This window comes from Gymnodraco acuticeps, unplaced genomic scaffold, assembly GCF_902827175.1.
Source record: "Gymnodraco acuticeps unplaced genomic scaffold, fGymAcu1.1, whole genome shotgun sequence".
NCBI classification, from domain to species: Eukaryota; Metazoa; Chordata; class Actinopteri; order Perciformes; family Bathydraconidae; genus Gymnodraco; species Gymnodraco acuticeps.
In genome coordinates, this window is record NW_022989998.1 from 1 (window position 1) to 26,738 (window position 26,738).

Below are 26,738 nucleotides of genomic sequence, written 5' to 3' on the forward strand. Positions count from 1 at the left end.
TGAATGAACTGCACATAAAAAGGTAGACTGAAGAAGAATCCACAACTTCCTATCAGTAAGAAAGGATGGAAAAATAGCTTTGAATGATAACATTCAGAAATAACAACAATGAAGGGTTAAGTATGGAGAACAAAAGTTACTGAGGAGATAGAAATGAAGAAAGAATAAGAGTTTAACTGTGACAAAAGGATGTCAAACGAGGTAAAGCAATAATCATCGACTTAACAAAGATAACAACTTCTAGCAGAATAATAAAATAAAAATAGTTGATGACATAAAAACAGCACAATACAATCAGAACAAATTTAGAAACAGAGACAAATTAAGAAGACAAACAGGTACTATGACAACTCAAAGAACATACACAAGTTAATAATTCACTTCATCATTAAAGTGGAAGAACAAAAAACCCAAACTCAAAGAAGAAATAGTAAAACAACAATACTGAGTTTCTTTGGTGAATAGTTTGAACTTTCCTAAATTGTAACCCTTTAAATTAATATTTTCTTCTTTTCATTTAAAGCAGGCGACTGAAAACATTACGTATTGCTTTGCTCTTGTGATACAGCTGCAGGGCCTGGTGGCCGAGCTGCGCGAGGGGTTCCATGCCGCTCTGACGGAGCTGTGCGAGCTGCGTCAGAGGGACCACGGCCTGGAGGAGAAGCTGCAGGCCCATCAGACTGATGTGGATGATAAGATAATGGGCCTCAAGAACTCCCTCAACACTTTTAAGGTGCAAGAGGCGCTATGAAGTGAAAACACACACACACACACACACACACACACACACACACACACACACACACACACACACACACACACACACACACACACACACACACACACACAGTCTATTCATTGTGGGGTGGAGCGGCCGCTGTAACATCATTTAAAACATCTGACTGGAACTATAAACTAATTTCATTGATTAGAGAGCAAGGAACTCATTCAGACTACTAAGTTAAAAAATGCTGATCGGCATGGTATGTACATGTTCTATATTGTACAATTGGTTTCAATGTACTGTTTTCATTATTATTTCATATTGATTCAATCATAATATCATGAGATGTTTAAATTGAACACGCATCTGTTTTCAGTATATTAGGCATGTGCTTTATGCTTTGTGTAGCTTTGTACAGTAGGAGTTATTTAAAGGTGGGGTAGGTAATTTTGGAGAAACCAGCTAGAGTGCGCTAGAATTAGAAAATACACAGCCGGAACAAATCTGCCACTTCCTCACAGAGCCCCTCCTCCAACACACACGAACGCACACTTGACCAATGAGGGCACGAGATACGTTTGTGCACAGATGGAAGGCTGACAGGCAGGTAGGCCATCCAGTTACTTTAGCCGGGCCGGCTCAGATGATTGGTCGTGCTTTTTACAGCGCCACGGCTTCCAGTGATGAAGTTTTTTTATGTATTTGTTGTCAAAGCACTTCAGATATTCATTGCTATCGGGATGTTAAGAGCATTCCATGGAATATAACAAAAAATGTATCTCGAGCCGGTTTCTCAAACGTACCTACCCCACCTTTAAGTACAGTATGCCATAATTATGTGCAAGTTGCCATATTTACAAGGATTGCCACATTTCCCATAAACCCTTAATTTCTTAATGAATATTTGTGTCTGGGGCTTTAGTATAGTGGATGTTATTTACTGTAGAAGAAGAATGCTGTCTTCTTGATAGATGCCTGAAGGAAACCCAGCAGATTTCCCTCAAAATCAGATATTTACTGCTCACATTAATACATCTAGCTGTGACACTGTCTTGACACTAATGCAGTTCTTTGCTTTAATCTCCCTGCAGGAGGAGCTGAACATGGCGTTGTTTCACATAAAGGATGTGTCTAACAGACAGAGGGAGGTGCAGAATACGATAGAGATGTTGCAGTCAGAAAACACACAAGACATCCTCTCTGCTTCACACAGGTAGAGCTTTATGCTATGATAAATGTTTGAGTTGTTTCGTCCACACATTTTTTGATATATAGACATTATTAGTTACCTCCAGAATGCAGAATTGATCCAGAACTGCTTTTAGTTTCCCTTTAAATAATTGCGTATTGGCAGGGAAGCAAACATATTTGGGGAAATTACAGTAGTTGTTTTTTACCTGGCCCCATCCTACCTGACTGACCTCCTCCAGACACACTCCCACTCGCTCCCTCCGCTCTGCTACTGCCAACCTCCTGTCCCTCCCCACCCGGACCAACCTCAAGTCCTGGGGCGACAGAGCCTTCTCCGTTGCTACACCCACCCTCTGGAACTCACTACTCCAATCCATCAGAGATTCTTCCTCCCTCACAGCATTCAAAATATCACTCAAAACCCACCTGTTCAACACTGCATTCAACCACTGACCACCCCCCTTCCCCCCTATTTTCTGTCTTGTTTATCTCTTTTTGTATTTCTTTGTTATCTTTTTTTCTCTTGTCTTTTTTTTCCTTAATTCTCTGTCAAAGCGTCTTTGAGTTTCATGAAAAGCGCTATAAAAATCCCATGTATTATTATTATTTTCTGTTTCTTCTCCTTCCACTGCTAATTGGTCCAAAAGCAGAAAGGGCTCCAAGGCAGATTTGCTCTCAGGGGACGAACACATCTGTGTGCCGAGCCAATCAGACCTCAGTGTAATTCAGCAGTTCTTCTCCAGTCTGCCACACAGCAGCTCAACACACAGGAGCTCCACATCCACACACAGTGAGTCCACCCACTAAACTGAAGTGAAGACAAATGTCAGACGAATACAAAAGCAGTTTACTCACATTAATGTGTGTGTTGCAGCCTCTGCCTCAGAGCAGGAGGCTCAGCAGCAGAGAGGTTGTCCGTCCAAATCTCCAGCGTGGGGTGAAAGGAAGAACAGCAGAGAGGAGCCTGAGAGACCAAACATCCAGACTGAAAACAGTAAGACATACTGTAATATGTATATGTGTTAATAAAACTAATAATACCACATCCCTTATATCATCACCAGAACCACCAAGAGTCACCACTACTTATACACACACGTCCGTTGACTAATACCACTGCAAACAGAATACATACCCTTTCATAATTCAGCATTTTGGGAAACACTTACATTAATGCAGGCAGTCAGAATAAAAGATCAATATTACATGCGGGCGATCCAGGTACTCCAAAATGATCAAGTGACCACAATTAAAGAAACATTTAAAACCCTTATCATCATTAAAATACCAACATATTTCACTCACTCATTGTTTTAAGCCGTGACAAAGACACACAGTTGTCTACACTTGTCGATACACTCTCGCATATTGTTCAAAACACTTTATATTTTGTTCAGTTTAAGGCTAGCATAGGTGGATTTTGCGGGGGGCATTGCCTTCCCTAGTGGCTGAAATATGTTACAGCATTACTACGTCTAAAACTGTTCCAATACAAATATTTTGTATATCAATATTTTAATAAGGTAGGACACTGGTTAATAATATTGTAGCGTGTTCAAGTAACCAAGGGATTTAGTAGTTATCAAATAAGTATAAGATGTGCACAGTTATGATAAGTTTTACATTTATGTAATGCACTGTTGTTGGGGGGAGAGACCGCCCCTTACATATGAGTGTGTGTGTACGGCGGGCATGAGGCGTGCATGACGGGACGTGTTGTATTCGTATGTGGAAAAGTCATACTCAGTGCGGTGAACGCTGGCTTTATTGCTACTGTATCCGTAGCACCCCACGCAATAGTTGGGACTGTGTACTGACGTCAGTAAAAAAAATGTGCCCCCCCCAAGCGCAAATGTCCAACTCCGCTAGCTGTATCCCCTTGTTTCCAACCGTTATGCTAAGCTAACTGTTGAATAGGCATATTTCCCAGAAGGTCTTTACATTAGATTCTAGGATATTTAAGACTGTAACTGATGTAAGCAAAATCATAGTTTTAGTCTGCATGGATCACATTTCAACAACCCCAAAACCCCTAAAGAATCCTCTTCATCTGTTTGAAGTCTAATATCCGGGAGTAAAACTCAACTTGCTATCTGTCGTTGGCTCGTCTCTGATACCAATTGTTGCGTGATAGTGAGCTTCATCACCACTAGTTTACGACAAATAACCAAGAGGAGCTAACCAGTTTAATTTAAACTTTATGACTTATATCTACCTCAACATAGTTTAAACTTTAAGTGTGTGTGTGTGTGTGGCCTAGCATTACTATACTTGTGGGGACCTAAATCTGTTTACATAGTCACGTGTGGGGACTCACCTCCCTTATGGGGACAAATTGGAGGTCCCCATGAGGGGAATCATTAATTTTAGGGTGAAGACTTGGTTAGGTTTAGGATTAGGGTTAGGGTAAGGGTAAGGGTTAGGGTTAGGCATGTGTTGGTTATGGTTAAGGTTAGGATAAGTCTCCAGGAAATGCATGTAAGTCAATGTAATGTCCCCTGAAGTGATGTATACATGGTATGTGTGTGTGTGTGTGTGTGTGTGTGTGTGTGTGTGTGTGTGTGTGTGTGTGTGTGTGTGTGTAGATAAGAGGCAGAGAGTGGCTCTGGAGCTGCTGGAGTCCGAGAGAGTGTATGTGTCCCACCTGTCTCTGTTGTTGAAGGCCAACATCTCCTTCAATGGATCAGAAGCTCCCACCTCCAAAGACAAACGGTAAGCCTTAAAACACGAATACTACTGAACCCAGTTTGAAAAAAAGCCTAAAAATCTTAATTGGATTAACATTAACATACTTTATTGAACTGAACCAATAATGGATAAGGATGTAAATGGCCACTTTTTCTCAGTATATAACATTTGTATGAACATTTAGAACGTCCGCACACAACCTTTGGAAACCCAGATTGACCCAGACAACGCTGACCTTTAACATCCATCCTTAAACTCAATAAAAATGACAGCCTGAAGTATCTTTTCTCTAAATAACACAAACAGATCAACACCGAGATCTATTCCTGGAGTGGCTGCGGTTCTAATTTCAGAGGGCATAACAGGAAATAGACTAATTAAATAAAAGCAGGTTATAGCACCAGAGAGACAGAGAGGATTTTAAAAAGACTACACCACGCAGCTCTCTAATGTAATCACTGCACAGCACACGTGTTCTCAATGAGTACCAATGAGAAGCGACATGCTAAACGGGGTCGAATGGTACTTGTAAATGATTGCATTTGTTTTAATCTGATATAGTCTGCTGCCATATGTCTGTCACATAAAATGGCCGAATAATTGTCAGTAAATTACATGACCGTACAACTTTGAAGGATGTTTACAATTGTTAACTGTATGCACAATGTTATTTAGATAGAAGATAAAATATTGCTTTCTTTAATGAGGGTTTTTTTCTCTCCAATTTTCCAGCTTTTTGGAATGTTTCCATGTTGGTTTCTTGTTGGTTCCTTTTCTAAGCAACAAAGAAAGGATTCTCTATAACTCATGTCTTCCATGTCTTCTCTCCTTCTCGCTGTCTTTAGTCCGTTTCCCAGCACGTTGAGGTTTCTGATCCAGCAGCACCTTGAGCTTCTTCATACTCTGCAGGAACGTGTGCTAAAGTGCCAGTGGCAAGGCATCATGGGGGATGTGTTCATGAGGCTCACCAGCAAAGAGGTAAACCACAAACTCAAGTATGTACACTTTGTATTTTACTGTATGGATTTCACTGTTGTGAGGTCAAAATGTAAGACCATAAAGCCTTGTGTGAGCTTTGGCTGATGCAACAGTGTCTGTTTACGGGCTGTTTGGTGTGCTGTAAGGGAAATGGTATATGCTTACAGAAGCATTTCCACCCTTTGTTCAAGATTCAATGCTTTTATTGTAATTTGTACATAGCCACAGTGTAGATATATCATTGAACATCTTAGGTCACAGGCTCCTCCAACAGTGCAACACAATGAAACAGATAACATAGTTAAAATAGGGCAAGTAAATACAAATAACAGGATACATTTTACCTAAAAAACCTGAATCAAAACCACCTATCAACTTGTAACCACCCTGCAACTGAATTTGTTTTGTATTATTTTGGCCACTGTAGACAAGTGGTATTATTCAATTCAACACAACCTTACTTCTAAACAACAGCCTCCACAATGAACATAGTTGAATCAGCACTTTCTTGTCTGACACAGTGTCAATAACAACTCAACATGAAAATCTCTAGACATTTTTATATCTGTGTATATTTTAAAATCCCATATAACACACATAATGTCGACTTTGCTGGCTTGTAAACTCAGAACTTGACATTCAGAAGCCACAGCGCCGTCCCAGGCTATTTACTGTGGACGGGTCAACAAGGTTTGGTCTTATGACCGGCTGTGTATAATGAATCTGAATAGTTTGGCCAGCCATGACGGACTGGAAGAGCAATGTCAAATTCCAGCGAGGCCATGATGGGAGCAGGGATACAGCTGTGGTTCAAGACAACATGATTCTTATTATCACTGTACAATGTAATTAATATCTAAAAAGGAGCCTGCTTCTTAGCTTAAGAACTTTACAAAATGTTTTAATTATATTAGGAAGGTGCTAATGGCAAAAACCAAACCGGGCTGAAACCAAAAGCAGACACTGGAGCTAATGAGTCTATTCTATTAAGATCAATGTGTTGAGTCTGTGTGTTAGGGTTAGGGTTATCGTGTAAACCACGCCTTATGAATGAGAGGAAACGATGGTAATTGGTAGGAAACACCTTTCTATTTAGAACAAATAAAGGCAGCCTGAGAGCTTTAGGAAGGAAATAGATTAAAAAACATTTTGGGAATCCTCCAATTAAAAGCTTTTACAGTTTTTTGTACCTTTATCGTTTCTAAAAAGGACCTCAAACTGTTAATGTACATTATCAAGAATTACTTACATTTTTGTATTTATTTGACATTTTTTATTTGAAAGGTATTTAGTAATAATGATTTATTTTGTTATGTTGTATGGACTTTAATATTAAATGTATGCAAGAAAATATGCTAAAACATGTCTTATCTAGCAATAAACAGATGGTTGTAATTTAAAATACATTAAAATGTGTATTGATTTAACTACAAGTATCTCCCATTGACATTCAATATCTATTTTACAAAGAAGTCCTGGCAGTGAATTACATAAAACAATGACATAAGCTTTCAGTGAAAAGACCTGCAATAAGTCGTGATTAACGTGGACAACAGCTGGAAGCTAATGATGGAAAATGAGTGTGGATTGTGCATGAATACAAGCTACATTATTTCTCTCTGTCCCCTTATAGAGCGATTTCCTGGACTTCTACGTGTCCTACCTGAAGGAGCTCCCAGACTGCGTGACGGTCGTCAACATGCTCGCCTCCAGCTCCATGAAAACCTCTGCCTTCCTGGAGGTAACACAAAAACAAATCAGTATATAGGAAGTGCAATAATGTGAAAGGACCAGGCAGGGCATGATACTGTAAAAGCGTCAGAGAATGAATTCATGTGCAGAGAGCATAAGAAATGTATATAACTCATCACATGACAGTATGGGAAGTTCAGAATTTAAAACATCTAGTTGGCCCGAACTCTGTTAGTGTGCAAGGGCCACAGAAAACAGCTTAATTAAGTCTCTCTGGTCATTCATGCTGCATTGGTTTTGTCTTTCCATCCTGATTGGTTGACTCTTTTGCTCTGATTGGTCGCATGGCGCGTTCAGAGTGAAATAATGGGAGATGAATCCAGGCCCTCGCTGCACACTCTGCTCCTCCAGCCGGTTCAGAGGATCCCTGAGTATCTGCTGCTGCTGCAGGTGAGATCAACACACTCAAACTTCATCTAACACAAAGCATATATGTAGTAGTAAGGCGATTTAAATAGGATACATTCATAAAGAATGACCATCTTCTCTCTGCAATATCAAACATTTCAATATAACTAAATTACCATAACATTACAATAGCTCATTAATTAAGTGCAGGGTTACACATAGCCACCCAATTTAGAGAGCACACATCTGCATTTTAAAAAGGAACAACCACAAACAATATAAATTAAGATAAATAAACAAACATTAAATAGAGCGGCGACAGAACAAAATGTATAATATTTCATTTATGGTAATGAGTCTGAAGACAGCATCTGCGGAACATAAATTGAACATCTGTGTGTGTGTGTGTGTGTGTAGGGGTTGTTGAGGCAGACCACAGCAGAGCACCCAGACTACTACCTGCTGCTGGTGTGCATCCAGCAGTTCAGGTCCTTCACGACCCAGTACCACCACCTGCTGCAGCACAACCAGGAGCTGCTGCTGCACAACCGCAAGGAGGTCAAGAGGTCAGGATAGCCGCTCTACAGAACAAACAACATTACACGCATGCTTCAGAAGTCAAACACAGCCTATTCTTACTGTTAGTACCTTAAAAATATGGTGTTCTGTGCTGCAGGTCTACCATGAAACATCTGTTAAAGACAGTGGAAAGTGGGATTCAAGCTAACAACATTGGCTCACCGTACCCTTGCAACAGTGCCATGTTGTGAGTATTTTTGTTATTATTTATTAGGTAGTGGGCTAACTACTCATTTGTTGCCAGGCAGGTAACAGTAGGTTTATCAGAGCTTTCTGCTGTCTGGAAACAGGGTTGATTAAGCTGTCTTTGGCTCTTTTCTGCTGTAACAATGTACATTTCCCCTCTGTGGGACTAATAAAGGTATTCTGATGACTCCTCTTGAATCGTCTATCCCTCACAGAGAACACGCCAACCAGGTGAAGCGGAGCAAGCAGCGTCTCCTGGATCAGATCCAGTCTCATCGTTTCCAGGAATGGGAGCCGGATCGTGAAACTCATTGTTACGACACAGAGTGGCCCTCGCAGCTTACATACTTCAACCCTGAGCTGGACTCACAGAACCACAAACCAACAGGTCTGTGGTCTCAGAAGCTCTTGAATATAATCTTTATGTGGATTCTGATTGATTTGACTTGATACTTCTGGGCATCAACAGGGTTGTTCGGAGCTTTGTTAGGTTGATCTTGGTATGATTGAAGTGTGTACAATTAAGTGCAAGACTGTCCAAAAGCGTGCCATGTGTACGATCAATTGTGTTTTGACCCTCTGTATGAGGACAGGCTTGTCGCCCAGCCTTCAAACGTCGCCATTTGGGAGACATTCAAATACGTAAACCATCAGACATGTTCAGACAAATCCTAATATTAAGTACTTTGTTTGAACCCTTTTTGAACCCTACTTTGTTTTGAGTCAAAGGCACAGACCTTGATGTCTTGTGTCAACGAAACTGGGTACACAAAGCAATTTGGTACCTCTTTAATCTGCCCCATGTCAGATCAGGGGCACACAACACAACACAATTGTTCAAATCAGGGGCATTTGACCCGTTAGTCAATCAGTCAACCATTGTCTGGCTTTCAGGTCTTGGCAGTATCCCTGAGAGTGAGGGGGGGTCCTGTCAGCACCGCCTCCCCTCCAGACCTGCAGAGCTCCATCAGGCTGTACCAGGCTCCGCTCTGGCCGACGCCCTCGGGGAGTTCCTCCTGCCTCCAGACCCCCCCAGGGATGGAGAGACTCTACGAGGAGGACAGACTTCACGATGTCTCCATGTTCGACCGCTGCTCCTCCGGCTCTTCGGATTCCTCCATCGACATCGCCTTCGTGAAGTGCCCCAAAGGCCCCTCTACTTCACATCACGCAATGGCGGCAAACGTGTCCACAACTAGGGATGTCTTTGGAAACGGGGGGAGCCATGGGAACGGTTATAAGCTTCTGAACCGAGGATGCGTTTCTCCAGATGAAGCTGTGATGATGCGTCGCAATATGCACCGCCCCCTGCAGGCCAGCCAGCGGAAGAGCAAGGTGAGATTCAAGATTAAAAAAGATTCAAAGGTTTTATTGTCATATGCACAAAGCTACAGTGTATAAATGGCAATGCACATCTTCTGACCTGAGCTCCTCTAACAATGCAACATATACAATAAAGTACAAGAATACAAAATAAATAGTGTAAAAAGTACATACATGTCAATAGAATAATGGGATATGTACAAGAACAGAATGAAATTAAATAATGTTAATTAAATACGGTTTATTGAGCGGTTTATTCCACTGTACAGTCTCATCTTTTTCTATTTTTTTTAATAATTATAGTTTATTTCTGCATTTTACTGGCACCAATGTGTCCCTACTTTAACATTTATTTTGGAAATAAGTTAATAATAATAATAATTACAGTGGGGCAAAAAAGTGTTTAGTCAGCCACCAATTGTGTAAGTTCTCCCACTTAAAAAGATGAGAGGCCTGTAATTTTCATCCTAGGTATACCTCAACTATGAGAGACAAAATGAGAAAAAAAAAGAAAAAAAATCCAGAAAATCACATTGTCTGATTTTTTAATTTGCAAATTAGGTGGAAAATAAGTATTTGGTCAATAACAGAAGTTCATCTCAATACTTTGCTATATACCCTTTGTTGGCAATGACAGAGGTCAAACGTTTTCTGTAAGTCTTCACAAGGTTTTCACACACTGTTGCTGGTATTTTGGCCCATTCCTCCATGCAGTGATGTTTTGGGGCTGTCGCTGGGCAACACGGACTTTCAACTCCCTCCAAAGATTTTCTATGGGGTTGAGATCTGGAGACTGGCTAGGCCACTCCAGGACCTTGAAATGCTTCTTACGAAGCCACTCCTTCGTTGTCCGTGTGTTTGGGATCATTGTCATGCTGAAAGACCCAGCCACGTTTCATCTTCAATGCCCTTGCTGATGGAAGGAGGTTGTCACTCAAAATCTCACGATACATGGCCCCATTCATTCTTTCCTTTACACGGATCAGTCGTCCTGGTCCCTTTGCAGAAAAACATCCCCAAAGCATGATGTTTCCACCCCCATGTTTCACAGTAGGTATGGTGTTCTTTGGATGCAACTCAGCATTCTTTCTCCTCCAAACACGTCTAGTTGAGTTTTTACCAAAAAGTTCTATTTTGGTTTCACCTGACCATAATCCTCTTCTGGATCATCTAAATGCTCTCTAGCAAACTTCTGACGGGCCAGGGGGACACGTCTGGCACTGCAGGATTTGAGTCCCTGGCGGCGTAGTGTGTTACTGATGGTAGCCTTTGTTACTTTGGTCCCAGCTCTCTGCAGGTCATTGACTAGGTCCCCCCGTGTGGTTCTGGGATTTTTGCTCACCTTTCTTGTGATCATTTTGACCCCACGGGGTGAGATCTTGCGTGGAGCCCCAGATCGAGGGAGAGTATCAGTGGTCTTGTATGTCTTCCATTTTCTAATAATTGCTCCCACAGTTGATTTCTTCACACCAAGCTGCTTACCTATTGCAGATTCAGTCTTCCCAGCCTGGTGCAGGTCTACAATTTTGTTTCTGTTGTCCTTTGACAGCTCTTTGGTCTTGGCCATAGTGGAGTTTGGAGTGTGTTAGCTGTGTTCGTTAGTCCAGGAGAGAAGCTTTAAAAAAAGGAGACTAATTGAGTCTCTGAGAAGGTTCAAATGGGTACGGTAATGTTACAAGCAGAATATTGTTCAGTCAGAAAAATAGCTGTGTTCTGGCTCTCGTGGGCGAAGGAAAGAGAGAGAACCACTTTTTCAGCTGTTATATATTATCTGCTGGCTCCTCCCTGTGGGCCGGCCCTCCACGTCTTTAATGTCCGTTGTTGCGTTAAACAGAGGATTTCGACATTTTACATTCATTGCTTACTTCCACATGCCTTTTCTCCTCCTTATCTCTTTCATAACTTTATATGTAACACATGTTAACGGCGTCAATAGCCATTTTAATGATACTAATGGACGGTAGTCCCGGATGTCGTCATGAAGGATTTTCAGAATAAAAGCTTGGTATTGAGGACTTCCGGTTTTTTCCAGAATAAAATAGCATTTAAACTGACGGTATGTTCTAACTAAATTATGCCATAAAACATTGATTTTAATTTCTAACAAGTGTGATTGTTTGAGGTTGTGGACAGGTGTCTTTTATACTGATAACGAGTTCAAACAGGTGCCATTAATACAGTTAACAAGTGGAGGACAGAGGAGGCTCTTAAAGAAGAAGTTACAGGTCTGTGAGAGCCAGAAATCGTGTTTGTAGGTGACCAAATACTTATTTTACCGAGGAATTGACCAATTAATTCATTAAAAATCCTACAATGTGATTTCCTGGATTCTTTCCCCCCCATTCTGTCTCTCATAGTTGAAGTGTACCTAGGATGAAAATTACAGGCCTCTCTCATCTTTTTAAGTGGGAGAACTTGCACAATTGGTGGCTGACTAAATACTTTTTTGCCCCACTGTATATAGAAATGCTGTCTAATCTTTATTTCTATTTATTTTTAAAATACTTGTTCACTGTTCATGTTTTAATGTTTTTGCATATTTTAATTATGTTCCTCATTTGTTATTGTGATTTTTTGTCATACATGAAAGGTGCTATATAAATAAAGTGTATTATTATTATTATTATTATTAAATGTGTGAATCCTCTGCTGTGTAGTCGCTGAACGGCCTGCAGATGGACTCCACAGTGGGGGGTCTGGACGGAGCCCTTCTCTCAGACCACATCCAGAGGCTGGGCAGCCACGCTAAGCTGGAGCGTCAGGGCAGTAAAGGCAACAGAGGAGGTCCCACCCCGTCCCGTAAGGTCCACATTCCCCCGGTGACCAGAGCGGACCCCGAGAAACAGAGCGAGGACCTTCATGGGCTGCTCAGCATGGTGGGGTTACAAAACAAATGCAACAACTCAGTATATCTTGAAAGGTTGTCTGTAAGGTTAGGGTTAGCGTATTTATATAGCATATTTCTATTCAAAGTGCTTTACATAAGCTGTGTAACATATGATTACACATGTAGTAAATTAAATGGAAAACAAGACAATACTTTAAAGGTCACCTATTATGCAAAACCCACTTTTCCATGTCTCTTCTACATCAACATGTGTCCCCTCTGTGAAAAGAGATTCTGAAAGTTTCAGGAAAAAATATTCTCTCTCTTTTTGTCCTGATCCATAAAAACCTGTCTGAAAATGAGCTGATCAGATTTTGGCCACTTTATGATGTCATAACGATTTGTTGGCTTGTGTAACCATTAGCCAATCAGCAACCAAGGTAACCCCCCCCCCCCCCACACCTTATCACCTGAATCTCCTCCAAGAGCACCATTGAGTTCTTTTTAACCAAATCTCTCTCAGAGGGGCGTGGGGAGGGGCTCCTTATTTTCATCTGAAGTAACAGACAGAGAATCAGCACTTTTGAAACAAGGCTGAAAGAGAGGGGATTATGGGTAATGCTGCAATGATCTGTTTGGTGTTTGGAGCCAAACAGAGACAGGCTCTGTATATATCTGAGACCTATAATATATTGATGAAAAACAGAATAATAGGGCACCTTTAAAGAGAGGGAAGATAGTTGAAAATTAACATTGCAACATTAGTAGTGAGTAGTATAGTTTAATGTCTAAAGATGACTTGAGGAAATGTCTTTAGGAAAAGCAGCGGAAAGGGTTTTAGCCTCGATTTAAAGGAAACATTCAAGATTCAGTTTAATATTAAGCACAGAAACATATGAATGGTATCAAATGTAATCAAATCAAATATGTAATATTGTTTCCATCTGCACCAGGACTCCGGTTTCCAATCATGGGGGGACGAGTCAAAGTGGAGAGGGGGGGCAGAGGAGAACCATCACACCCCCTTCAGTGAGAGGAGCAGGAAGCAGGAGAAAGGAGGCTTCAGGAGCTCCTTCAAGAAACTCTTCAAGAAGAAGTAAGAAGGATAGATAGATAGATAGGTAGGTAGATAGATATGTAGGTAGGTAGATATGTAGGTCGGTCGGTCGGTCGGACGGTAGGTAGGTAGGTAGATAGATAGGTAGGTAGGTAGATATGTAGGTCGGTCGGTAGGTAGGTAGGTAGGTAGGTAGGTAGATAGATAGGTAGGTAGGTAGATATGTAGGTAGATAGATATGTAGATAGGTAGATAGGTAGGTAGGTAGGTCGGTAGGTCGGTCGGTCGGTCGGTTGATAGATAGGTAGGTAGGTAGATATGTAGGTAGATAGATATGTAGATAGGTAGATATGTAGGTAGGTAGGTAGGTCGGTCGGTCGGTCGGTCGGTAGGTAGGTAGATAGGTAGATGTAGATAGGTAGATGGATAGATGGATAGATAGATAGATGGATGGAAAAAAACAAGGCAATAAGAGAAATTAAGACACTAGAAATAAACAGTCCAAAATATTTCTGAAATAGAAATAAAATAGCATTAAAAAGTGAAAAAACAAATATATACATGTGGAAATACAAATGTCAGTAACAAATATAACGCAGGATATTATTGTGCAACAACAAAAATATGCACATATATAGTACCAATTTTGAATGATGTTGCAAAAACTAAGGACATGCACACTCTGCAAGGGAAGAATCAAAATGACCTCTGAATGTTTCTCTCTATCAGGAGCAGTGATGAGAAGAAGGATAAGAGCGGGGAGAAAACACAAGAAAACCTGAACGGTGAACATGAAGCTCCGGGGAAAAACCCCAAGCTGGTGCATCTGGAGATAAACCGAGGCACAGCTGTATGAAGACTCTCTCACACGTGATCAAATATTAAGCTTGATTGTGTCTGAAGAGGTACAATATTAGGTTGTTTTACATTAACAACTGGTTTAAGTCATTTAGCTAAGCTACTTTTAATTTCATTATTTCAAATATAAATGTAACACCCCTACCCCTGGCCTTCAGAGAGAAAGCACTTGAAATTATTTAAAAAGAAAAACTATTCAGCATAGACGGTGGACTTTTAATCATCTTCTGTTTTATGTTGTCAATCGTGATAATAGTAAGAGTACAGCAACACTTGCCCTCACCAAAAGGTTAGAGTGGCTTGATTATATTTGTTTTAAACATTTAATGTTAAACTAATGACATGCATTAGTGCATGTTCATCTTATTCTGTTTCTCTTCAGCTGTACTCAAGGGTAAAAAGCCAAGAAATAAATACCTGTATAGAAAAGTGTTCGCCTTAAAGGTCCCATGTCATGCTTTTCCGGTTCTTACCCGTCCCCTTGTGTGTTATGAAGGTTTTTCTGCATGTAAACGGTCTGCAGAGTCACAAACCCTCAAAGTACACCCTGTAGGGAGTAAAACTCTAACACAGAAAATACCTGTCTATGCTGCCCCAGAACGCCTCAATTGGCACTCACTTGTTATACATAGATTTAGCTAGTTGAATATATCTGGATTGGATTTAGTTGTTATAAAGTTCACTAAATTGATTGTCGGTGTGTTACCTGAACTTGTCACTTACAAAACATACAATTATTTTTAACATATTTTTTTAACTCGCATTCAGCAGGCTGCAGAAGTAGAGCCGTTTGGTTCTTGTTAGAAATGCAATCACCTGCAAGCAAGAACCTGTCAGCTCAAATAAAATTAAAAGGGTTTACGCATAATGATGAGAACCACTTGTCCAGGTAAAACTAAATATGTAAAAGGCGAAAGTCTAATTTGCTCCAATTGCATCCAAACCCCAAATGTGTATTATAAAGCCTCAACTAAGTGTCTATAAAAAATGTCTTGCATGCAACTCTGCAGCAGGATAATATTAATTCAATCTGGAGAGACGGTTTTGATGTAAGAATACATATGTATTGCCAGGAATACACAAATGAATGTAATGGAGTTTTGGCGATTAGGCCCCGTTGTGCAAGAAGTATCATTCGGGAGGGGAGAACCGTTCCGATGAAACCCCCCGGGGTCTAAAGACACTGGTGGTGGTGAATGGATGGTTGGAGTCGGTCTGAAGGGGAGTGGCTTAGCTTGACCCTGGATTCAGAGGGACAGGAGGTGAGAAGGGGTGGAGGAGGGTTGGGTCGAGTCACCTGAAATGACAGCTGTCAGAGAGGGGAGAGCAGATTTAAAAGGTTTGGCAGAGCGCTATGATAGGCTTATGAGAATAGAGCGAAGTGATTGGTTAAGCTGGGGAGTGACGCCCCCGATCACTTATTGAGAGGAGAGAGAGTATAACATAGAAATAGTAAATGAATGAGTAAAGACGGTCTTCCTGGCTGAATTTGCGCTGAGCTTCATTTGGATGTTAAATCTATTGATTCTTTGTCATGTGTTGAAATAAATCACATTTTAGGCTTGAAATAAAATCATCCACTTCCAGCTTCTGGGCAAGTGCTCATGTCTTTTTTTTGTTTTTAAGCAAATGTGTTACTTATATAGGATTAGTTAGACTAAATATAAGATCTTACCATAACCAAATATCATACTACATACACGTCAACTGTCTTAAACTTTAAATCACCACAAGACACCAAATGTTTCGAGTTCCTTCTTTTTAATGTGTTAACCTGCCATCTCATAAATCTGTTACACTTCTGAAACAAAATATAGGCAATTATACAGTATGTAAAACAAACCCATTTTATTTTACACTATATACATTTCATAACGTGTGCATTGCATTATGAAAACAAAAGACAAAGGTGGTGAAAAAGCGACAGAACAAAGTGTTTTGACTTATAAAGGGAGGAGACCTGGGATCAAACTGCTCTTGCAAATAACTCAACGGTGTTGACTTCAATATTCAGAAGAGGATTACTAGTACATGACCTTAACGCCAATTTACTTTGCTCATATCTGGTGTCTAAAGCAATCCCTTTGAATTATTTTCCCACATGATTTGATCTAGTAGAGGTCATAAAACACAAATGGACTCTCTGCCATGTTGGCACCTGCTTCAGGGGATTATAGATGAGCTCTATGACAGCAGAATTTAGTCATTAAAACCCGACAGAAACACACTTAGTTAATCTGCAAAAGAGACAGTTTTCCCTCAATTAAAACGTATGAACCCGACAGAAAACAATGGGACAGATTTAAGAATTTCTTACATGTTTTAAATTAATTCAAAAGTACTTTCCACGAGTTAAGATGTGCAGCTGTGATACAGGATGAGTTTGTTTTGGGATTGAATGACAATTAAAAACAAGTCAATTTAGAAAAAAGAAAAAAAATCTTTAAAAAAAACAATAACTTGAAGTCCTTTTCAGGAGAATCTGTCATTCACTTTGTCTTCATGTGTTTTAAGTAACTTGCATCTATAGTAACTTGTATTGATTTCTCTAAATCGGATCATTTACATGCGTCAACTGAGAGGACAAAGACGCTTTAACAACAGTCTCAGAGCACATGTTCAACACTAACCGTTTACGCTGTTGATGGTTGTCTTTCAAATCAAATTGTAAATCTACGACATACCACAAGACCTAATGTTATTTTCTCTCCAAAAAACAGGATGAATATGACGAAGCAAGTCAAATATCTAATTAAATGAATTAGGCTTTAATAGGAAATGTGATTAAATATGCTTAAGTGGTTGACTATGTCAATTTGAGGCTATTTAGTAGACTTGGCATCTTTGTGACACTGAATGAACAAATCGATAGGAACATATCATTGTCAAATAACCTGGTTGTGTGAATAACACTTGTTTACAGCTCTGAAACTTCACTATGACACTTCTGTATTAACGGGTGTTGGCTAGACGCACATGTTTTAGCATGAAGTCGCTCATCTGGGGAAGTGATTCACTTTCTTAATCTAAAAGTGAATCGACCCCAGACTAGCTGTGACATTTTTCTATGGCCTATTAAGGAAATTCCCATTTAAAAAACTTACTACATGGCAATAGTGTGCCTTTTCATATCTCCGACACCAATTTCCTTAGTCTCAATTCAACTCTCTGTGGGGTTTTTTATACAAGAAAGGTGTGCACAGACAATTCAAAAGTACCCAAATAATTTAAACCCTCGCAGTGGATTCAAGCTCTCGACACTTCACTAAACTATCGGTCTGTTTGCTTCTGTTACATCACAACAACAGTGTAGTAAAGTATCAAGGAGTGTGAATCCAGTGAGATGATCTGTGTGAAAACAGTTACACAGTGTATAGGGACGTCCTGTCACTGAATGCTTAGAGGAAGGACATGCTGCCATGTTGGTAAAGTGGCAGGAACAGATTAGGATTATGACATATCGACTTTCTGAGCCGTGGAAGAAAAAGCTTTTACACTAAGCTGTTACATTATTTTCTTATTGTCCACCAGCATGACGTAATGTCCCTTTTAAAAACACCGTAGACACATTCAGTGACAAATCTATAGAGAGCTGAAATGCATTTAGACATTAGGTAATCTCCCATTTACTCCACAGCCAGCTTCAATATTTCTAAAACACTTATTGTTCCTTTCAATTCGATGTCATTGCTGTTTTCATGACGTTGAATATTGAAATTGTCGGTCAAATTCTTATAAAATTCAAAATGTTTCCATTGAATTCAAAGACATTACTGTGCCCTTGGTGGTTATTCTTAATCAGGTCTCTATCGTCATATTATTGATATTTTATTGTAGTGAATGACCTGAAAAAGTCGCTTTATGATGCATTAACTTGGAGTAGTTATAAGCTTATATACCTGTGTTTCTACGAAGGAAATCAATAAACCCAAAATGTTTCAGCTCTGTAAGATATCAGGGTTAACATTGATGTCTCAGCTATGTTCCTCTGAAGCTACCTGTAGCGTCACAGCTTGTAGAGACGTAGTGTACGGCCACATGTAGACGCTCCTACACACCACACATCTACATGCATGTAGTGATCTCTTATACAGATGTTGGCCTTTAAAAAAAGTCACAGCAGTGAAGGCCGAGGTTAAAAATACAATCAGTTAAAGAAAAAATGTGGATTTACACAGAAGTTCAAATCCATTTTGTCACAAGCTAAGCTAATAAGCTACGCTCTTCCATTTGCTCCCTACAGTAAATGTGGTTTGCCTAAATGTGAAAGCGTCCTATAATGATAGTCATATATATAACCATTTTGACTATGTTATGTGATTGTTTAAACAGAAAGGCCCATTGTACTTTTAATATGGTGCACCCCACCCTTGAAAACTCTATTTATTGCACAAAAAAAAAAGATGTTTCCTTCTGTGTAAATCCAGCTTTTTTAATATATAGGTGCTTTTTTTAAATTGACCTTGAGCTGAAACACAACTGTCACTTGTTAAAGACCAGATCTGTACATGACGCACTGGTATGTGCATGTTCTATGTCTACACACACACACACGGAAACACACACACTGTGCACACACACAAGGGCATATATTAGAATGACATCACACCTGTTTATCAAATACCTTTTTCTCTGTGCAAATGTATAACACCAGTGGTTCGATAAAAAATAGCAAAATAAACAAAAACGTTCTGATAAAAACCATAAAAAGGGGTGAATGTCGAAAAACAAACTTGAATGAAGAGAATTTGTAACGCCCGTTGCCCTGACGACTGTCGCTATGGTGCAAACGGGTTTCATTGGTGATGCATGCAACATGAAAACGATCATTTCTGTGTCAGCTCGGTTCAACGCTGAGCTCCAGACTATGAGAGTAATATCAGATTACTGAAGCTGTCCACCTGAGGAGACGGCAGGGCTTCCTGACCCTCATCACATGATCAGGGAACCAGGAAGTGAATCTACTGCTTCATCACTCGCCCACTGTCTCTCCGCTTGTCTCCACAGTTGTACAGAGCAACTATACACACGCCTATCTACATGACCATTAGTGTTCGTCTCTGTCAAAAAAATACTACATTTATATTTACAACAATTAAATAGAGGTCAATTAAGCACTTGTGTGGTGTGTGGGTGACGGATATCAGAATTCAATGCTAGCAGAGGTGGCAAAGCTTTTTATGTTTAAAAACAAATAAAACAGGAAAGCCATCCTGGTTGTTAAAGTTACATCATGCGACAATAAATAAAGGTGTAATGAAAAAAAAAAAAAAAGGGGAGGGAAATGAAAGACAGAGGAAAGGACGATGGAGTAGAGAAACGTTTTCTGTGCAAGATGGCTCTTCTGTGAAGCTTTAGCGCAAGTAGCAGTAGTAATATGTGTAGTACTAGTAGTAGAAGTAGTGTTGACGTCAGACTTCTGCTTTCCCAGTGTGCAGTATACGGGGAAATGTGGGAAGGATTCTGGGTTTCATTTGCTCGACTAAGGTGCAGTTTCCTCCGATTATCTCAACCCAAACTGACCTCAGATCTGCAGTTTCTAACCCTCGCTCCACAACCCGCTGCCCTACTACAACACAACTAAAACACATGTAACACTGCGGTGCATTTTAAACGTCTGCAACTGGGAACACACATCTGCCCCTTGATCGTCTCCTCTCCAAGGGGACACAGGAGTTTTGGGGGGGGGGTAAGCGGTAAGGGTGGGGGTCTTTTCCCGGTTGCTCACTCCCTTGTTTGCATTAGTGGAGGGGTGTTTAGAGAGTGTGTTTGTGTGTGTGTTTGTGTGTGTCTCAGTAGCTGTTTTCATGGCCTGCCAGGATGTAGAGGTTGCTGTGGGCTGTCGGGTTGTCTGTGGGCCGGCTCTCCAACACCACCACCCTGAAAAAACACACACAGTCAAAAACACAAGCACACACACACAAGATCCAGGTTAGTTTTGAAGGGAAGGGAAGAACACATGAATCAGTCTTTATTCCACCTTTAAACCACAAAAATCACAACAACCCAGCCTGCTTCTGGCAAAAATAAATAAAACCCTGAGTTAAATGAAGCATTAAGTCGTAATAAAAGACCAGGAGTTATTGCAGTAATTTGTACTGACAGAAGCAACCCACACAGGATATGTTCCAAGCCTGTGAAAGCCCTGTTATTTAGAAAAAGTCAGCAGAGGGAGATACTCTGACAGTAAACCCGTCACACTCTGTTTACCTTGAGGGAAACTGTGGGAGCGGTTAATACTGTTTTAAGAGGGTCCCAAAGGCTCACACATTCACACATTGTAACTCAAAGAGACTCAGCTGCTTCGTAATGAGGTAATAAAACACCAACATTATCTAGTCGCCATAAAACAAGCTGCTGGTTTAATATTTAGTGCAGGTTTTAACAATCCTTGACACAGAACTGACGGTATTTACTGTCTTTTTGACAGTTATACTATCAGTCATATTGTTAGCTTGCAACATCAGACCAGACAAAGATGATTTTGGTGCCTTGGTTTATTTCCTCATTCACACTCTTTCTTTCTTTCTCTCACACATGAGCAATAGTCCCCACAGAAAGAGACAGGAGGGGTTTTTGAGGTGGTAGGGGGGGAGCTTCAGTGAGTTTACCTGGGCAGAGTGAGGCCTCTGTCCTGAGCCTCTGGATCCCTACAGTCGTCACGTCTTTAGTGATAAAATATCAGAGAGGATGTTAACAGAGACCTAAAGCCTCATTTACACCGCATGGTAAAACTCTACTCAACTCGTCGTAATGAAATACGCTTTTACTCCGGATAACAACGCCTCCGTTTGGGGATGCGCTGATAAAACTGCACTATAAATGGAAAATGTGACACATCCTTTTATTATTACTTCAATTGAAAGGCGCAGTGTAAAAGGATTACCCAGTTTTAAAAAATGTAAAGTAAGTTTTACCCACTTCACATTTTAAATCTGGGTTAAGTGAAAGAAATGTTGCTACCACTTTACAATAAGACTACCCTTATAAAGGATTCACAAAGGGTTTATAATTAAGTTATGAATTAGGTTGTAAACACTTTATTAATCATTAAGAACCATTTATAAACCAGTTCTAACATAGTTTTCATTCATCAACACAGGCTCACTATTTGGCAAGATGACTAAGCCTTATATTGGCTACTTAGCGGGAATCAACTCAGTGAGCAACAGATACCAAGGATGCTGGCTGATGAAGGAGACAAAGTAAGCTAGGTAGCCAATATAAGGCTTAGCAGTACAGATAAATGTGGGCTCACTATTTGGAAAGCAACCGGTCCCAGTTGCCCTGTTTATCTCATGTCTTATAAAAGCTTATTAATGATTTATAAAGTGCTCACAACCTAATTAATAATTGAATTACAAACTATTCGTAAACCCTTTATAAGGGTAGTCTTATTGTAAAGTGGTACCGAAATGTTTTCCTGTTTTTTGCAGTATGCTTCGTGACATGCAGCTGACTAATGTTTGGTGGTCTGCAGTGTTTAAATGTCACCCTTTATTACCAGCCTATGCTCGCTTGGTGGTCTTTTAATTAAGTACCAGGAACCATCGCAAGTGTATAACCGAAAAATAGCGCGTTGTGTCGTACCATGCAGTGAAAATGTGGCTTAAGTGTGTGTGTGTGTGTGTGTGTGTGTGTGTGTGTGTGTGTGTGTGTGTGTGTAAGTCTGCAGTCTCACCTGTCTGATCCCAGTAGTCTGAAGATGCGTGTGCTGTCAGAGATCTCCTGGGTGATCTGATGAATAAATATGGAAAAGAGACAGAGCGAAAAATAAACAAAAAGGTCAGAGCTATCGGGATGTCCTCAGGATGATAATTCAATGTCAAGTAAAGTGGCCAATCAGCATTAGTTGTAAAAAGAAAGAGATTCTTGTGAAACAAATAGTTAATTTAGGCTTAATATCAGGTCATTTTGCATGTCTGACATTTTTTCCTTTACTAATAATTTAATAACATGCTTTATTTATTGTCTCCCATTTAAAAGGAATATTCAGTTATTGTTATATTTTGTGTAATATATTTTGTGGATGGCATCGTCCACATTGCTTCGCTTTCATGCATCCTTTGTGTGTCTCAAAACTGTGTGCGTGCCCGTCTACTGTAGGTTATACTCTGAGGTGCCTTGTAATGCTTGAAAACAATCCAAACAATCCTTTAAAGGTTACAACAAAGGTCATTTAAAATCCTATTATAGTGGGAGATAAAATGAAATCCTGCCATGATGCCTGGAGGCGAACACATTACACGGTCCAAAGGTCACCTCTACTGTGCATTTTCATCTTTAACACATACAGAGAAATTGTATGACTCTCACCTCATTGGTCTTGAAACTGCGTCCCTGCATGCCATGCCTCCAGAAGGCCAGTACACTGTCTTGTAGACAAACTGCAAAGAAGGGGAAACATTAACAAGGATGATCTTAATGGGCTATTAGCTTGTTTTGTTTAAATCCAATAGAGGGATACGAATATGGAAAATGTGTTGGCATAACAGAACATGTCATAGTTAAAAGGAAACAATATAAGGAATATAAGCATGTCAATTAATGTCCCTTTAGTGTACTTAAGTGACTGTTATTTTGTATATATTGATTGTTGTGCTTTTATTTATGTCTTAATGTGTGTGTATGTATAAATGTGTCTGTTGATTGTGAATATATAGGTATATATATATATATACATATTTGTATTTTTGTATTTGGGATTGTGGGAAACGGTATTTCGATCTCTCTGTCTGTACACACAAACTGAAAGATTGACAATAAAGTTGACTTTGACTTTAACTAAGAAATCTAGCTAATTTCTGTTCACCAAAGATATTAAGGTCCCAATACAGATGTAAGGAGTTTTATTTGTGTAAAATATAGTCTGCAGTCAGCATGTCGTTGTGTCCCAAGACACTTCACCCCAAATTGCTCCTGTGGGGATTGTCCACAGTATTGAATGTATTACATTACATGTCACTTGTTTGGCGCTTTTATATCCAAAGCGACTTACATACTCAATACTGTTAGCGCACTAACCCACTGGGCCACAGCCTCCCTGTATGTATGTAAGTCGCTTTGGATAAAAGCGTCTAACAAATGACATGTAATTAATATAGAGTGTTTGCTATTCTCTTCCCATTTACCTGTGGCTTCGATCTGAAGAGTTGAAGGTGAGCTCTGGCTGACAACTTCCTGCTGGATTTTAACCTGCCCTGGAGGTTCACTATCTTTATAGACCCTGTTCATGGAGCAGAGAGAAGAGAGAGAGAGAGAGGAGAGAGAGATGGAGAGAGGAGAGAGAGATGAGAGAGAGAGGGAGAGAGAGAGAGACAAGGAGACATCAGAGAGAGAGAGACAGAGAGAGAGATGAGAGAAGAGGAGAGAGAGAGAGAGACAGGAGAGAGAGACAGAGAGACAGAGAGAGAAGAGCCAGAGAAGAGAGAGAGAGAGAGATGATAGAGACAAGAGAGGAGATAGAGATAGAGGAGAACATCATGATACCTATCTCTCGAGCTGACGAGCTATCTGATCTCTTCGCTCGCGCCTCGAGATGTCCGAGAGAGAGGGGAAAGGAAGCAGGTGAGTAAAAAACGTTGAAGTTGAACTGAGTAAAAAACGTTGAAGTTGAACTGAGTAAAAAACGTTGAAGTTGAACTGAGTAAAAAACGTTGAAGTTGAACAGAGTAAATGCACAGACGAGTGGAAAAGCTACTCACTGTCGAGGCAGACGAGGATAGTGTCTCTCTCTAGCTGAGTGACGTGGATCACACACGTCTGCGGTGTGTCTGCAGCGAGAAAGAAGACGGCAGATGTTGTTTTGGCCTCAAAGCTGTACACAACAACAGCTCACGACAAATCAAATGTTGTATGTATGAAATAAGAAGAAGTGTTCTTACAGTTCTTCTCACCTGCTTCTGTAAACCAGGAGGAGGTAGCGTTGGGGTTGACGGTGCCGAACTTCACCACCTGGTTGAGCTCGAGGCCTTTACTGACCGCCACACAGATCAGAGGGTACGTCTGCTCCGGGACCACCAGCATCTCAAAGACCTCCAACGGACACGGCAACGGGAAGTCGATGTTCTGTAGAGCGGATATAAAGACAATCGTTAGGAGAGAAGAGTGCCATTAGTGTTGTCTAATCTGAAGGAGATACGGGACTACTGACATCTGGGGACAGACATCTTGTGAAAGAGCAATATATGAAAACGTGGATTTGTATCAAGTAATGATGACACTATTTAAAGTAACACTTTTTAATGATTTTAGAGACTAAATGTAACATTGGAAATTAGACAAGCCGTAAAAATGTGTTAACATGTTAAAGGATAGGGTAGATAAGAATGGAGAAACCAGCTCGAGTGCAGCCGAGCAGTTCCTTCAGACTTCCTCACAGAGCCCCTCCTCCAACACACGAACGCGCACATGACCAATGAGGGCACGAGATAAGTTTGTGCACAGATGGAAGGCTGACAGGCAGGTAGGCCATCCAGTTACTTTAGCCGGGCCGGCTCAGATGATTGGTCGTGCTTTTTACAGCGCCACGGCTTCCAGAGGTGACATGTTTTAATGTATTTATTGTCAAAGCATTTAATATATTCATTGCTATCGGGATGTTAAGAGCATTCCATGGAATATAACAAGTGTTTCTGAAGTGAATCACCTACCCCACCTTTAAGTCTTTTTTATCGTTTAATGAAGAGGGACAATTGATGAACATTTTTAACAATTAATGCTTCAAAATGTAAATATGCCGGATTTGAGCTTTTAGCTAATTTCCATCCGTAGTCCATCACATACAACATTTAAGAACATGACATTTATATACATAGCAAAAATACATAATATGCAGAAAGAGCATGAGCAGCATGTCATTTAAGCATTAACCACATGGCAGTACAATGTAGCAGCTATGATATATAAAGTGCAAGATAAGATAAAAGAGCTACATCAAGTGCAAGAGGAGATACCCGTGTGTTAAAGTGCATTTAGCGGTGATTACACATCTGTTTGTTTCTCAACCATTCTTTTAGTTGACCTTTAAAACTGTTCAAAGTGGGACAATCCCGTATCTCAGTTGGGAGGCTATTCCACAATGAGCTGCCTTTAATGGATAGAACATTCTGACCATTTCCAACTCCGAGAGTTATTTTATAAAATGAGCTACAGCAGAAGGCCAGGAGCCTTGATTTAAATCGAGGTTAAAAAACGTTCTTTTTAATGCAGCCTATCTTGAGATCCTTTAACCGTGCCTTATCATTGCTGCAAACAATATGTTATCGCTTTTATGAATTTCCTTTTTTTTGGTTTGTGTGTTTGTTTGGTTTTTAATTATTATGTGTTAAATGTCACCCTTTATTACCGCCTAAATGTGAAGCACTTTGAATTGCCTCTGTGTCTTAAAATGTGCTATACAAATAAACTAACTCATTAACTAACTAACAAACTGAAATGAGAGGAGGAAACCCTGACCTTGATGAGCATAAACTTCTGCATGGACTCGACCCACTCCAACATCATGACACTGGACTGAAAGGCTCCACACAGATACTTATGGCCTGTGTACGGGTTTCGAACTGCATGAGAACAAAACCAGTGATCAGTAATTGTTAACTTTCTTGGTAACATCTTAAACACACAATAAATAACCTGTGAAGAATGTATATCTTGAAAATAATTAGGTTGTGAGATATGAAGTACTAACAGTAATAGTATACACATTCCCTATGGGATAATACACAGGTTAACCCCAGAATAACATCATGCCACTTCTTCCATGGTTTATGTCACAAAAAATGCAAAGTTCGCTTTTGCTAAAACTCACCGACGCAGCACTTTTGGCAACCTTTAGTGTCTGGAATTTTATTGGACACCGCATACTTCCTGTAAACAATTAAAAAAAGGAAATCAGAGTCTTTGCAAAATGGATTTGTGTTGAGATTATTCAAAGGGACATGGATGGTATGTTTTCATTTTTATTCGATTTGACATAAAATCGATCCGTAAAAGGGAGTGGAGGATTACAATCGAGTTTACCAAGAAAAAATAATGTTTTTCAATTACATATTTGTAATTCCTGTTTAGACTTACCTGGGAATCATCTTATCAGGCAGCTTGTGTGTGGGAATGGCTACCGGTAACTTCCCTAACTGTCTGGCCTGTTCGAACAGTCCGCTCAGACTGTGGGAGTACAGCTGAGACGCTTTTCCTGCAGAGGGAATATACAGAAGAGAAGAGAATAA

At 40.1% G+C, this 26,738-nt stretch overlaps 2 protein-coding genes across 2 annotated transcripts in view; one reads left to right on the top strand and one right to left on the bottom strand.

Annotated features, from left to right (window-relative positions):
* Positions 1-568: 568 nt before the first annotated feature.
* Positions 569-15,628, top strand: arhgef33 (Rho guanine nucleotide exchange factor (GEF) 33; the record flags this gene model as incomplete). Its single annotated transcript, XM_034212899.1, is given in 16 exon segments — positions 569-733; positions 1,816-1,937; positions 2,563-2,705; positions 2,790-2,909; positions 4,501-4,627; positions 5,449-5,581; positions 7,215-7,322; positions 7,631-7,723; positions 8,099-8,247; positions 8,358-8,447; positions 8,662-8,834; positions 9,341-9,474; positions 9,476-9,781; positions 12,427-12,645; positions 13,550-13,692; positions 14,383-15,628. Coding segments are annotated over 16 exon segments (2,352 nt in total), but the record flags the coding sequence as incomplete, so codon positions are not given.
* Positions 15,629-16,255: 627 nt separating this feature from the next.
* LOC117544097 (mitogen-activated protein kinase kinase kinase kinase 3-like) overlaps positions 16,256-26,738 on the bottom strand; it is a gene marked incomplete at its 5' end in the record, with an annotated part of 29,038 nt that continues 18,555 nt past the window's right edge. The window contains 10 exon segments of the mRNA XM_034212900.1: positions 16,256-20,391; positions 22,193-22,248; positions 22,828-22,898; positions 23,643-23,661; positions 23,664-23,737; positions 24,216-24,284; positions 24,408-24,579; positions 25,969-26,072; positions 26,321-26,379; positions 26,587-26,704. Coding sequence (XP_034068791.1) covers positions 20,304-20,391; positions 22,193-22,248; positions 22,828-22,898; positions 23,643-23,661; positions 23,664-23,737; positions 24,216-24,284; positions 24,408-24,579; positions 25,969-26,072; positions 26,321-26,379; positions 26,587-26,704 — 830 coding nt within the window.